At 44.6% G+C, this 14416-nt stretch overlaps 1 protein-coding gene across 1 annotated transcript in view; it reads left to right on the forward strand.

Annotated features, from left to right (window-relative positions):
• Window positions 1-14416, forward strand: part of LOC140209764 (cyclic GMP-AMP synthase-like) — a 37528-nt gene that overhangs the window by 6510 nt on the left and 16602 nt on the right. Inside the window, exons 2-4 of the mRNA XM_072278208.1 lie at window positions 2022-2244; window positions 6315-6584; window positions 8560-8659. Of these exons, the coding sequence (XP_072134309.1) occupies window positions 2022-2244; window positions 6315-6584; window positions 8560-8659 (593 nt within the window). The remainder of the gene's footprint in view (window positions 1-2021; window positions 2245-6314; window positions 6585-8559; window positions 8660-14416) is intronic.

Genomic DNA, 14416 nt, shown 5'->3' on the forward strand with positions numbered 1-14416 from the left:
GGGTGATATACTGCGTCCAGTGCTCCCGATGTGGCCTTCTATATATTGGCGAGACCCGATGCAGACTGGGAGATCGTTTCGCTGAACACCTATGCTCTGTCCACCAGAGAAAGCAGGACTCCCAGTGGCCACACATTTTAATTCCACATCCCATTCCCATTCTGATATGTCTTTCCACGGCCTCCTCTACTGTAAAGATGAAGCCACACTCAGGTTGGAGAAACAACACCTTATATTCCGTCTGGGTAGCCTCCAACCTGACGGCATGAACATCGACTTCTCTAACTTCCGCTAATGCCTCACCTCCCCCTCGTACCCCATCCATTATTTATTTATATACACACATTCTTTTTCTCTCTCTCCTTTTTCTCCCTCTGTCCCTCTCACTATACTCCTTGCCCATCCTCTGGGTTTCCCCCCTCCCCCTTTTCTTTCTCCCTGGGCCTCCTGTCCCATGATCCTCTCATAACCCTTTTGCCAATCAACTGTCCAGCTCTTGGCTTCATCCCTCCCCCTCCTGTCTTCTCCTATCATTTTGGATCTGCCCCTCCCCCTCCCACTTTCAAATCTCTTACTAGCTCTTCTTTCAGTTAGTCCTGACGAAGGGTCTCGGCCCAAAACGTTGACCGTACCTCTTCCTAGAGATGCTGCCTGGCCTGCTGCGTTCACCAGTAACTTTTATGTGTGTTATTCAAAAACTTGCTGGTTTGCATCAGTCACAAGGATGTCATTTAATACCCAAAGTAATGATATGAAGTGCTTTTTGTTGTTGCTGGTTGAAAAATATTATATATATTATCAATAGTGTATCGTATTCAGAGCTTTGAAGTAGTTTTATTTTTCATATACACCTGTAAGAATATATTTAACATTTAATAGTACTTGTAAGCTGAAACATAAATATTGAATATATTAGAATAACTAGTACAATTGACTGAATAAAACTTTAACAACTACTGGAGGCTGGGGCCACAGAAGTAAATAAAAGTGACAAGTGAGCCATGAGCAGAAAAAGATTGAGAACCACTGGTGTGAGTGACAGAGATCAGCTTTTTAAAAGTGTGTTTGTGTTTTCCTTCCACTGGTGCCTTTATGGGTTTATTTTCCAGCAGTTTACATTAGCCATCCTAATGAAGGGTCTCGGCTGGAAACATTTACTTCCCTTCATAGATGCTGCCTGACCTGCTGAGTTCCTCCAGCATTTAGTGTGTGTTGCTCTGAATTTCCAGCATCTGCAGAATCTCGTGTGTTAACATTGACTGTTCAGCCTCTCCGTCAGGTGAAGGATCGTTTGCGTTTCAGACTTTTGAAATTGTAAAGTTTGGGCTTTGCATTGACTTCCATGCAATGATCCCGTCCAGGCAGTGTGATGGTATTGTGTTTGCTGTCTGTGAAGGCAGGAGGAGGGAGAGGGGAGAAATTCCCAGAAGTCAGAATGTTCATGCTATCAGGTTGGAGCTATCCAGACAGAATATGAAGTGTTGTTCTTTGAACCCAAGTATGGCCTCATCGTGGCCATAGAGGAGGCCATAGACTGACATGTCAGAATGGGAATGGGGAAACCAAACTGAAATAGGTGGCCACTGGGAAACGCTGCCTTTTGTGGTGGATGATGCAAAGGTGCTCAATGCGAAATAGTCTCTCAGTCTATGTCGTGTCTCACCGATATTGAGGAGGCCACACTGTACAGCATTCTTGTACAGTAGATTCATGCAGTATTTTGCTGCATGCTACATCATTGTACTGTGTAATGCTGGGAGAGAAAAAGTCCAGGTGGGAGAAGTCACACTTCATGTCAGTCAAAGGCTGGGGGCCATTTGATGCTTGATAAAGTATGATTAACTGCACAGTTTATCTCACACTAAGGTATTGGGGAAAGTGGGCATTAGAGGCAAATGAACAATGGATTGGAGTTTTGCAGATGGAAATTGCCCTTCATAAAGTACTGAGGAAGGTTTTTGGGATGAAAGTTGACTTGAAAGATGAGCTTAATTTTAATTCTAAATCTCTGACCTCTACAGATTTCAGAACCAAACGAATTTGATGTAATGATCACAGTCCCCGTTGAAAGAATCGAGTATGAAGAGATAGATTCTGAAGGTGCTTTCTACCAAGTTGCATTTAAGAGATGTGCTCATAGGAACCCTCTCGCTTCATTTGTTTCTGATGACGGAATGCTTTCAGCTGAAAAGATGCTTTCTTGCCTCAGGAAACTCATAATGGACGCAGTAAAGTCATTGACAGGTTAGTTGGCAGATGCATAATTTACACCTTACTACACTGTCAGACAACTTGCATATGGTACAGTGGATTCTGGATTGTGCTTTGCTGCAAGGACATCTGGTGATGACTGTCCTCCTCGGGACTTCATCCAAGAGCTTAGAAGTTGTAGAGAAACACACACAAAATTTCTGAAGAACTCAGCAGGTCAGGCAGCACCTATAGGGTAGAATAAATGTCAATTCTTTATTTGTACTCCAGAGATGCTGCCTGATTTGCTGAATTCTGCAGCAGTTTGTGTGTGTTACTCTGGATTTCCAGCATCTGCAGAATCTCTTGGGGTTTAACAGTTGCATGTTGAAGGGTTGGTGGCAATTGTGCCAATGCGATCCACAACTGGAAGGGGTTCGGTGAGCTGTGGTATTGATTTATGTTTGACGGTCAATTCAGATGGTCATATCCGAGATTGTGGAGGAAGAGCAGGCTAACATAGTTGAGGACTAAATCAGCTGTGGCCATGTAGGTAGTGAAGGGACACTAGAGATGAATTACTTCTTCCTGGTCTAATAGAGACCCATAGAAAGATATAGCACAGGAGCAGGCCATTTGGCCCATCTTGTTTGTCCTGAACATCACCGCCCATTAACACGAATCCAGACATCCCACCCTACAAAAACTCATTTCAGGGAGGTCGCACCATCAATCTGCGGGAGACTCCGGAACTTCCGGGAAAGTTGGGATGTCTGCAATAGAGTAGCTTCTTAGCAGCTAGCCAGCTAGTTTATATAATGTTAGCTATGCTAATAGTCATAGTCATAGTCATACTTTATTGATCCTGGGGGAAGTTGGTTAATGAATGAATGACAACTGTTAAACTCACCTCAACATGTCTTTCACAGTCTTAACCCACCATGGGCAATAGAAAAGTCACCGTTGCAAACAGTGCAGCAAGCAACACTGTCATTATTGTTGACCCCTATTAGGCAGGGGTACACTTTAGGGTAGTCTGGGGTGACGTACGTTTTATATTTTCTTTTTTTGGAACACTGCCATGGCGCACTCTCGCGCTTTCTCTCTCTCTCTCGCACTCGCTCTCTCTCTCTCTCTCTCACGCGTGCGCTCGCTCTCTCTCATGCACTCTCTCGCTCACTTTCTCTTTCAAAAAAATTGATTTCCGGGACATTTTATATAACTTGCGGGCATCAGGGAGCCACTATTAATATGCGGGAGACTCCCGGAACTTCTGGGAGAGGTGGGATGTCTGCTAATCCTACATAAATTCTGTTCTCCTTATGTTCCCACTAACCCTCCCCCCTCCCCACAAGCTTCTACTTATCACATTGCACTCAAGGCTGATTTATACTTCTGCGTCAACGCGTCGCCGTAAGGTCTGCATTGCCGCAAAGCCGACGTGGAGCCCTACGCGAGAGCTTGCGTTGCTGCAACGCGCACCTCTCTCAAAATGTAACTGCGCATCGCGGCAACGCAAAACACAACAACTGTGATTGGTCTGCTTGGTAGCATAGCATGTCGTCCTACGCTGCAGTAGCTTCCCATTGGGCGACTGAAAGTCAGGGAAGGAACTCTGGCTACAATGTTTTCCATAAAGCTTTACAGACCTCCCAAATTATGGAGGACACATTTCGCACAAGAAAAGACGCTCGCGTCTTGTTACCCCGAGACTACCATGACCATGAAGCCTTGTGCGGGCAGGTGAGTGCGCATGCGTGACTTGCGCGAATTGCCGTGTGATGCAGACACACCAACGCACAGGTATAAATGCTCCCAACGCGCGTAGGCTACTTGCGTAGGTTACGGCGTCCAGTTACGCAGAAGTATAAATCAGGCTTTACAGCAATTTGCAGTGGCTGATTAGCCTGACAACCTGCCCATGTTTGGAATGTGGTAAGAAACAATAGTTACAGGGAGAACCTGCAAATCCCACACATTCAGTGACTGAGGCTACGTCGACACTACGCCGGATAATTTTGAAATCGCCGGTTTCGAGTAAAAACAATAGGCGTCCACACTAAGTTTTTTTCAAAATATTTCTGTCCATATTAGACGGATATTTGGACGAATCTCCTCCTACTAGGCATGCGCAGGACACACAGAAAACAAGCAAAGAGGGAATGATATACTTGGTGCGCGTTTGTCCAGTTACAGAATAGAAAAACTTAAAAGGAATTGCCATTGGCTCTCGTGCAGGAGGACTTAAAACTAAAAAAAAACAAATACTGGAGCGTATGGAGGCAACCGACAGGGAGTTCACGGACAGTATGACCCGGCTGACGACAAACATTGAAAAACTGACTAACTCTGTTGCATTAATAAAGCACCTTGTTAAATGTATAAAACGTCTGCGTCAGTGTTATCCTGTATTTCCATACAATGTTACATTAGGCTGTTACACATCTATTGTCAGAGAAGAACTTGCATAAATAGGTAAACCACCTTCATACAAGCAAGGACAGAAAACAGGGCAAAGTGAGTATACTTATTTATTCAGTAAGCTATGGGTCAAAGTATTTGGTGAGTACATTTCTAACCCTTCTGGCTTCAGTCTCATTGCCGTCTGTTCTGAAATTGTTAGGTTCTGCGAAGCGCAGAATCAAATATCGCTGTGATGATTGTACACTCTAGTATCAATTGTTTGGCGATAATAAAGTAGTAATAATAATAATAAGAAGAAAACAATGAAATGCCGCACTGCCGCCATCTGTTGTGGTACGTCATGACAGCGGTTTTAAAAAGCTCTGGTTACCCCGTACACACTGCAACGGATATTAGGCGTTTTCAGATTTATTCACTCTGGAGACCGTTTCTGAAAATCTCCATTTTCGGGGGCTGAAAACGCCGTTTCAGTGTGGACGGAAGGTCAAAACGAAGAGAAAAGGCTTTGTTTTCAAAATTATCCGGCGTAGTGTGGACGTAGCCTGAGGTCTTTGGTGCTGCCCAATCTCCAGGATCTTCCAAACAGGATAAGGATCAGACCACTGGTCACTTCAGCATGGCTTTGCTTCTTCTCAGTGACTACAGTAGAGGAATCTCTAGTGAGTTAAGTTATTTAATGTCATAGAGCACCACAGCACAGAAACAGGCCCTTTGGTCCATCCAATACTTGCTGAACTATTATTCTGCCTAGTTCTATTGACCCATAGTCCTCCATGCACTCCCCAGCCATGTACTTATCCAAACTTCTCTACACCCTCAGGTTCCCCTGAAATATTTCACCTTTCACCCTTAACCAAACAGTTCTAGTTCTAGTCTTGCCCAAGTTCAGTGGAAAAAGCCTGCTTGCAATTACCCTATCTATACACCTCAAAATTTTGTATACCTCTATCAAATATCCCTTTATTCTTCTAACTTATTTAATCTTTCCCTGTAACTCAAGTCCTGGCAACATTCTGTAAATTTTCTTTGTACTCTTTCAATCTTATTGATACTTTTGCTGTCGGTAGGTGACCAGAGCTGCACACAATGTTCCAAATTAGGTCTTATAACATCCCATCTCCTGTATACAGTACTTTGGTTTATGAAGGCCAATGTGTCAAAAACTCTCTTTATGACCCTATCTACATGTTGACACCACTTTCAAGGAATTATGGATCTGTATTGCCAGATACCCCTGTTGTACTGCGCTCCTCATACCCCAGCTTTTATTGTGTAAGTTCTACCCTAGATCGTCCTCCCAAAGTGCAACACTTCATACTTGTTTACATTGAGTTCCATCTACCATGTCTGGATATTTTGTTCATGGATCATGTTGTAGTTACCTATTGTAATCAAAGCTAGTTAGCCCATCACCTCTACTGGGGTATAGGCCAACAACAGCTCGCAACAACAGAGTCCTCTGTCCTTGGCCAGTCTTTCAAGATGTCTCCAGGTATAGCCCATCATATGTCTTCCAGGCAAAGGCCCATTCTGACCCAGGGAGGAGGCCTTTGGAGCTATTCTGTAGTTCTGGGTTTCTATGGGATGAGGTCGCTAGCCCAATGTCCCTTTTGCAGCCAGGCTTGGGGCCATCCATGCCAGAGTTCTACTGTAATCAAAGCTCAAGAGAGGTTTACTCATTTCTGTGTCACTGTTTACAGGATACAATATAAAGATGGAAAGGAAGAAATCGGGAAGCCCAGCTGTGACACTCGCGATTGAGGGAGACAGCGGATGGATCTCGCTGGACATGGTGTTAGCTCTGGAAGTGACGTCACAGAGCTGGCCACAAAGCACGACTGAAGGTCTGAAAATTGAAAACTGGTTGGGAAACAAGGTCAGGAGTGAATTCAGACGAAAGCCATTTTATCTGGTGCCAAAACAACAGCCACTTGAGAATACAGAAGGAGTCCAAATTGAATCACAGAAAGGTGTGCTACCACAGACGTTTCTAAAAAATTGCATTAGCAGAAAATGAAGGCAAATATGTCATGACCATAGTGTTTCAATTATCTTAGTAAATATACATTCAGTGGGTACTTTGTTAAGTACACTGTACACTTGCTTGTTAATACAAATATCTAATCAGCCTGTCATGTGACAGCAACTCAATGCATAAAAGAATGCAGACGTGGTCAAGAGGTTCAGTTGTTGTTCAGACCAAACATCCGAATGGGGAAGAAATGTGATCTAAGTGACTTTGACTGTGGAATGAATGTTGGTGCCAGGCGGGGTGAACATGGAACATAGAAATCTACAGCACATAACAGGCCCTTTGGCCCACAGTGTTGTGCCAACCATGAAATCTACTCTAGAAACTGCCTAGAATTTCCCTATTGCATAGCCTTCTATTTTTCTAAGCTCTGTATACCTATCTAAGAGTCTCTTAAAAAATTCTATTGTATCTGCCTCCACCTCTATCGCTGGCAGTGCATTCCATGCACCCACTACTCCCTGTGTGAAAATTTGATCCCTGACATCCCCTCTGTACCTACTTCCAAGCACCTTAAAACTGTGCCCCCTCATGTTGGCTATTTCAACCCTGGGGAAAAGCCTCCGGCTTTCCACTCGCTCAATGCCTCTCACCATCTATTACACCTCTATCAGGTCACCTCTCATCCTCCGTCACTCCAAGAAGAAAAGGCCAAGTTCACTCAACCTATTCTCATAAGGCACCCTCTCTAAGCTAAGGGGTGGTTTGAGTATCTCAGAGACTGCTGATCTCCTGGGATTTTCATGCACAACAGTGTCCAGAGTTTACAGAGAATGGCGTGAAAAACAAAATAAAATCTAGTAGGGAGCAGTTCTTGGGCGAAAACGCCTCATCAGTGGAGAATGGCACAAGTAACTAGGCTCCTGTGCACCCTCTCCATTGCCAGCACATCTTTTCTTAGATAAGGGACCCAAAACTGCTCACAATACTCCACGTGTCATCTGATCTATATCTTATAAAGTCTCAGCATGACACCCTTGCTTTTCTAGTCCCTGAAATGAATGCTAACATTGCAATGGCTACCAAATCAACTGGCAAGTTAACCTTTAGGGAATGCTGCATGAGGATTCCCAAAACCTTTGCACCTCCGATTTCTGAATTTTCCCATGATTTAGAATATAGTCTACACCTTTGTTCAACCTATCAAAGTACATGACGGTACACTTCCCTACACTACATTCCATCTGCCACTTCTTTACCCATTCTTCTAACTAAATCTGTCTGCAGACTCCCTGCTTCCTCAGCACCATGAACCCTCCACCTATCTTCATATCATCCCCAAACTTTGAGACAGATCCATCAATCCTATCATCCAAATCATTGATATATAATGTGAAAAGAAGCGGTCCCAACACTGACCCCTGTGAAACACTTCTAGTCACTGGCAGCCAACCAGAAAAGAAATCCTTCTTTGCCTCCTGTCTGTCAGCCAAACTTCTATCCATTTTGCTGTATTCAAAGCACTTTAAATATAATTTATTGTTATACATAATGAGCAAGCCACCTGCCCCCACCTACAGAATGAGATGATGTTTTCCATGTTCACTTGTACAAAAGAATTTGCTTGAGTATTGTGGGATGGTGAAATTACTGTTGGAATGTCTTCAGTTCTTATGTTTGCTCTATAATATCAGCAGAATAGCCGGCGTACCTGTAAGTGTAGTTTCTGTTTGCAAACCTTATGGCAGCATGAAGAGAAAGCCCTGTGGAATGTTCCCTTGAAATTTGAGATCTATTTGTTTTATTAATGGCTTTTACAGGAATAGGAATGCATATGGGTCAGTCTAACCCAGTCACAACACAAAGCCTTGTACCAGAGTCCACAGTCAAAGGGGTGGTGTCACAGGGACAGCTGCCAAATAGCACGGTTAACAGCATTCGTCAGGATTTCAACTCTGTTTTAATTGTTGCAGAAATGTGGCGAATCTCGTTCTCGCACATTGAGAAGAAGATGATCATGAACCACGGCAGCGCAAAAATTTGCTGTGAGAATAAATCGCCCAAGTGTTGCAGGTTTGTTTTGTTGTGTTTGTTCCCATTTCCTATATTTTTTTCTCTCTACTCACTATCAAAGACGTATATCCAGAACAGTGCTAGCAAAGGGCCAGAAGCATCATGAAAGGTCCCAGTCCCAGCCATCCTGCTCATGGACTGTTTGCCCCACTCTGGGCAAGGAGACTGTGTAGCATCTGTGCCAGGACCGCTCAAGAACAGTTACTTTCCCCAAGCAATTAGGCTTATGAACTCCTGCACCCACTAACTCACTCCACCACCACTGCTTTATCATTTCCAGTCAATCACCTTGTGCATAGAAACTCCTGTGACTAATGTCACTTTATGGACATGCAATCAATGTTGAAAGTAAGTGTATTGTTAATGTGCATATACGTCACCATATACAACATGAAATTCATTTTCTTGCAGGCAATCTCAGTAAATACAGGAAACGCAATAAAATCAGTGGAAGACCAAACCCAACAGGACAATTTTATGTATTGCACTGTGCTGCCGCTGCAGCAAAAAAAAATTTCATAACCTGCCTCTGATATGGGTCTCTATTGTGGACTGAGAGTAGTAAGGGGGCAGGGAGAGGGGAATCATGGTTGAAGAGAGAGAGAGGAGGGAGCAGGAAGCACCCGAGACGTTCTAGTTCTTTAGTGCTGGGTGTGGAGGTCTCAGGAAAAGAGTAAACAGTTGCCGTTTTGGGCTGAAACCCTTCATCAAAACTGGAAAGTAGTAGGAAAAGCTAGAGTAAGAATGTGGGGGAGGGGAGGAAGAAATAATTGGTAATAGGTGAAACCTGGTGAGGGGCTGAAGTAAAGATCCGGGAAGTTGACTGGTGACAGATAAAGGGCTGGAGGAGTGGGGATCTGATAGGAGAGGGGCAGTAGCACCAGAGGGAGGTGATGGGCAGGTAAGGAGATAAGATGATAGAGGGAGAGAGGATTGGCGAAAGGTGAAGGGGAGGAGGATTTACTGGAAGTTCGATCAATTGACGTTCATTCCATCAGATTGGAGGCTACCCAGACAGAATATGTTGCTCCTCCAATCTGAGTGCGGCCACATCATAGCAGAAGAGAAAGCCATGGACTGACAAGTTGGAATGGGAATGGGATGTAGAATTGAAGTAGGTGGCTATTGGGAGATCCTGCTTTTTCTGGCAGACAGGGTGTAGGTGCTCGGTGAAGCTGACTTCCAATCTACGTCATGCCTCTGTTGTTGTGTGAATGAAGTCACCACAGAGAAGTAGTGGTGGATATGAAGCAGCCTCTTTAGTCAACAAAACAGACACAGCAGGCACCATATTGAGGCCCTTTTCATTGGAAGAAGGTCTGCTTGGCCCAGCCCTACACAACATTTTATGTGCTAAAGATCAAAGAAAAATTCAGGACAATTCAAACAAATCCAGATTTACAATACTTCCTTTGAATTATACACCCCTTTCTGTCCTTCATACCCACACTACAGACACCCAAGTACACACAAATAACAAATTTAAATCAGTGTTGCCTACCCATTGTTCATTGTTGCATTTTAGATTTAATCTTCAATGCATATTCAGATCTGAAGGTTGGTCTCTGAAGTCAACATTCAATTTATGTCCTAACCCCAAAAATGACCTAACAGTCCCTGCTTTTAAGCTTCCTGGATAAAATAAATTTGTACCAGGAAAGGCCAACCTTGAGGAGGATCTACTCGAATAGGAGAGCAGAAATTCCCTACTTTGGAACCATCCCGATTACTCTATGTGTAACTACATCTACTAATGGCTACCTATAAAATGCCAAGCAGAGAGGTTATTCTAGAAATATGAACAACAGTCTTCAGAAATGCAGCTTCACTCATATACTTGTTGGCTCTTTCCCTGTTGGCCAATTGCAGCTTAATTACATTCCTTGTCTTCACCCCTTCATTATCTGGTGGCTAAAACTCTCTTTCCAAGGGCACCAGCAAGGTAAGTGTATCAGGCTCACAGACCCTCTCATCGATGTACAAGAAGAAGTTGGGGTGGTCTGTTATTTGAATGACTGCAAGCATCTTTCCCTAGTGGCACCCCCTTCCAAACTGGCCCGACTGCTGAAAGGGCCCAGCTCATCTGTATTCACTCCCCATTTGGTCTGGGGGTGACTGCCTTCAAATGCAGTGTGCAATTGTTCTCAGTCTGCCATGCCATCAAAGTTGTGGAACCTGATATCTCTGCTTTAACTTAAATCCCTCCCCAGCTATTTTCCCCAGTATATTTTCTATTCTATGTTATTCAACTAATGGTCTACCTTCAACAACCAGCCTTCATTACTGAGTGCCGTTACCATTAAATTTTAGCATGCTATTCACGGGTTTCTGTCACATGCTTGGCGTCTTCTGTCTTCGAGTTTGCTGTGGGTGTGTTTCTATCAACTGTTGTTAGGTCTGGTGTGGCCAGCTGGTGTTCATCTCTTAGATTCTCTGTAATTACATGGTCCCTCTCTCTGTCTGTTGAGGCCACAAGAAGGTGAATTGTACGGTTTAACCTGGGGTCAGAGTTTCCATTGGCTGCCTTGCCGAGTCTGCACACAGACACAAGTGTCTCTTGTTAAAAGCACCATCTGTAGACCTATCCATCTGGGAGCAATCCCTGCCCTTTCAGGCAGCTTCATCACCTTGACTTGGTCACCTGGCTGTGGGAGAACTATCTCCTTTCCTTCTGGCTCTCTTTAATTAACAGTGTGCTACTGATGTTTTGCTTAGTCCTTCAACACTTTAAGTTGGGTAGAAAGGTCCTTCACATACTGTGTTATTCTATCCCTGCAAGTCCCAGGCTCACTGCAACCCGTAATTACCCCAAAAGGGAATCACATTGTTTGCCCCATCGATAATTCTTAGGGGCTGAGACCCAACATGCGGTTTGGGGTTGCTCGCAATCTCATCAGGATTCCTGGTAATACATCAACCCACGCCTTTCCCATCTCGGTTATAACTTTGGCAAAGGCATTCTTGATTCTTTGGTTTATCCTTTCTACCATTCCTGAACTCTGAGGGTGGTAGGATATCTCATTTCCCTGTAAAATGTGCTCCTTGATATGAGTCCACCTGGACTGGGTTTCCCCACCTTGGGAGGAGAACCCATGCACAGTGCTGGCAGTGCAGTCCCTTGTTTGGAAAGCCTCTACCCACTGGGTGAAGTGATCCATAATTATTAGACATTAGCTTTTCTTCCTGCCTTTTAGAAGGCCATCTGGATGTTTTCCCAGGGTCCCCTTGGCCATGGCTGGTTCGCCAGCTGTAGCTTTATGCCTTTACCAGGGTTCTGCTGAACAGAAATGGTGAAATGGCGGCAGAATTTCTCAACATTCCCGCCCATCCCTGGCCACCACCAGTCCTGCAGGAGAGTCAAAATCATGCTTTGCCTTCTCTGGTACATCACCACATGATATAACTTCAGTAGCATCTGCCTAATTCATGGTGGGGCCACTACAACTCCTTCTTCACCATGGGTCCAGCTCCCCGCTGGTCCCTCCTTTCTCCTTTCCTGCCACCGCCTCTTCATATAACTTTATTAAACTGGCTTCAGTTGTTTCTTCCTGCACACTTGCAATTTCAATTGCCTCGTTCCTCTGCTGCCTTCTTTGCATTGATGTCTGTCCACTCACTTCCTTTCTGCTCCTTTACTCATTGCTTTCTGGTGAGATTTTACTTTACCTACTGCCACCTCTACTGGCAGACTCACTGCTCCCAGCAGTTGTATTAGGTGCCTGAAATGAATACCTGCACTTGTTGTCATGCCCATGCTATCAGATAATCATGTACAACCTGAAGGCATACTGGCTGTCAGTATATATACTTGCTTGTCGACCTTTACCGTAGCACAGTTCTTCTATCAGGGCCACCAGTTCCGCCACCTGATCTGAGCAAACCCTTGGCATTGATCGTGAAACTAATTCTTCACTTGGTTCCTTCACCACAGCCCACCCAGTCCATGGCTGCTCATCTACATAGCTCCGAGACCCAGTTACAAAAATTTCCTCTGTTTCCTCTTCCAGGGGTGTTTCCTTCACACCGATATCTTCTTCCTGCTCTGTTTCCATAGAAACATAGAAAACGTACAGCACATTACAGGCCCTTCGGCCCATAATGCTGTGCCAAACGTACTTACTTTAGAAATTACCTAGGGTTACCCATCGCCCTCTATTTTCTAAGCTCCATGTACCTATCCAAGAGTCTCTTAAAAGACCCTATCTTATCCTCCTCCACTACCATTGCCAGCAGCCCATTCCACGCACTCACCACTCTCTACGTAAAAATAAAACTTACCCCTGACATCTCCTCTGTACCTACTTCCAAGCACCTTAAAACTGTGCCCTCTTACGTTAGCCATTTCAGCCCTGGGAAAAAACCTCTGACTATCCACACGATCAATGCCTCTCATCATCTTATACACCTCTATCAGGTCACCTCTCATCCTCCGTTGCTCCAAGGAGAAAAGACCAATTTCAGTCAACCCATTCTCATAAGGCATGCTCCCCAAGCCAGGCAACATCCTGGTGAATCCCCTCTGCACCCTTTCCACATCCTTCCTATAGTGAGGGGACCAGAACTGAGCACAGTACTCCAAGTGGGTTCTGACCAGGGTCCTATATAGCTGTAACATTACCTGTTGGCTCTTGAACTCAATCCCCCGGTTGATGAAGGCCAATACACCATATGCCTTCTTAACCACACAGTCAACCTGTGCAACACACATAAAAGTTGCTGGTGAACACAGCAGGCCAGGCAGCATCTCTAGGAAGAGGTGCAGTCGACGTTTCAGGCCGAGACCCTTCGTCAGGACTCAACCTGTGCAGCAGCTTTGAGTGTCCTATGGACTCGGACCCCAAGATCCATCTGATCCTCCACATTTCCAAGATTCTTACCATTAATACTATAATCTGCCATCATATTTGACCTACCAAAATTACCCACCTCTCACTTATCTGGGTTGAAGTCCATCTGCCACTTCTCAGCCCAGTCTTGCATCCTATCGATGTCCCACTGTAACCTCTGACAGCCCTCCACACTATCCACAACACCTCCAACCTCTGTGTCATCAGCAAATTTACTAACCCATCCCTCCACTTCCTCATCCAGGTCATTTATAAAAATCACGAAGAGAAGGGGTCCCAGAACAGATCCCTGAGGCATATCACTGGTCACTGACCTCCATGCAGAATATGACCCGTCTACAACCACTCTTTGCCTTCTGTGGGCAAGCCAGTTCTGGATCCACAAAGCAAGGTCCTCTTGGATCCCATGCCTCTTTACTTTCTCAATAAGCCTTGCACAGGGTACCTTATCAAATGCCTTGCTGAAATCCATATATACTACATCTACACTCTACCTTCATCAATGTGTTTAGACACATCCTCAGAAAATTCAATCAGGCTTGTAAGGCACAACCTGCCTTTAACAAAGCCATACTGACTATTCTTAATCATATTATGCCTCTCCAAATGTTCGTAAATCCTGCCTCTCAGGATCTTCCCCATCAACTTACCAACCACTGAAGTGAGACTCACTGGTCTATAATTTCCTGGGCTATCCCTACTCACTTTCTTGAATAAGGGAACAATATCTGCAACCCTCCAATCCTCCGGAACCTCCCCCATCCGCATTGATGACACAAAAGTCATTGCCAGAGGCTCAGCAATCTCCTCCCTCGCCTCGCACAATAGCCTGGTGTATATCTCGTCTGGTCCTAGTGAGTTATCCAGCTGGATACTTTCCAAAAGCTCCAGCACATCCTCCTTCTTAATG

Source organism: Mobula birostris, chromosome 2 (genome assembly GCF_030028105.1).
Source record: "Mobula birostris isolate sMobBir1 chromosome 2, sMobBir1.hap1, whole genome shotgun sequence".
Classification (NCBI taxonomy): domain Eukaryota; kingdom Metazoa; phylum Chordata; class Chondrichthyes; order Myliobatiformes; family Myliobatidae; genus Mobula; species Mobula birostris.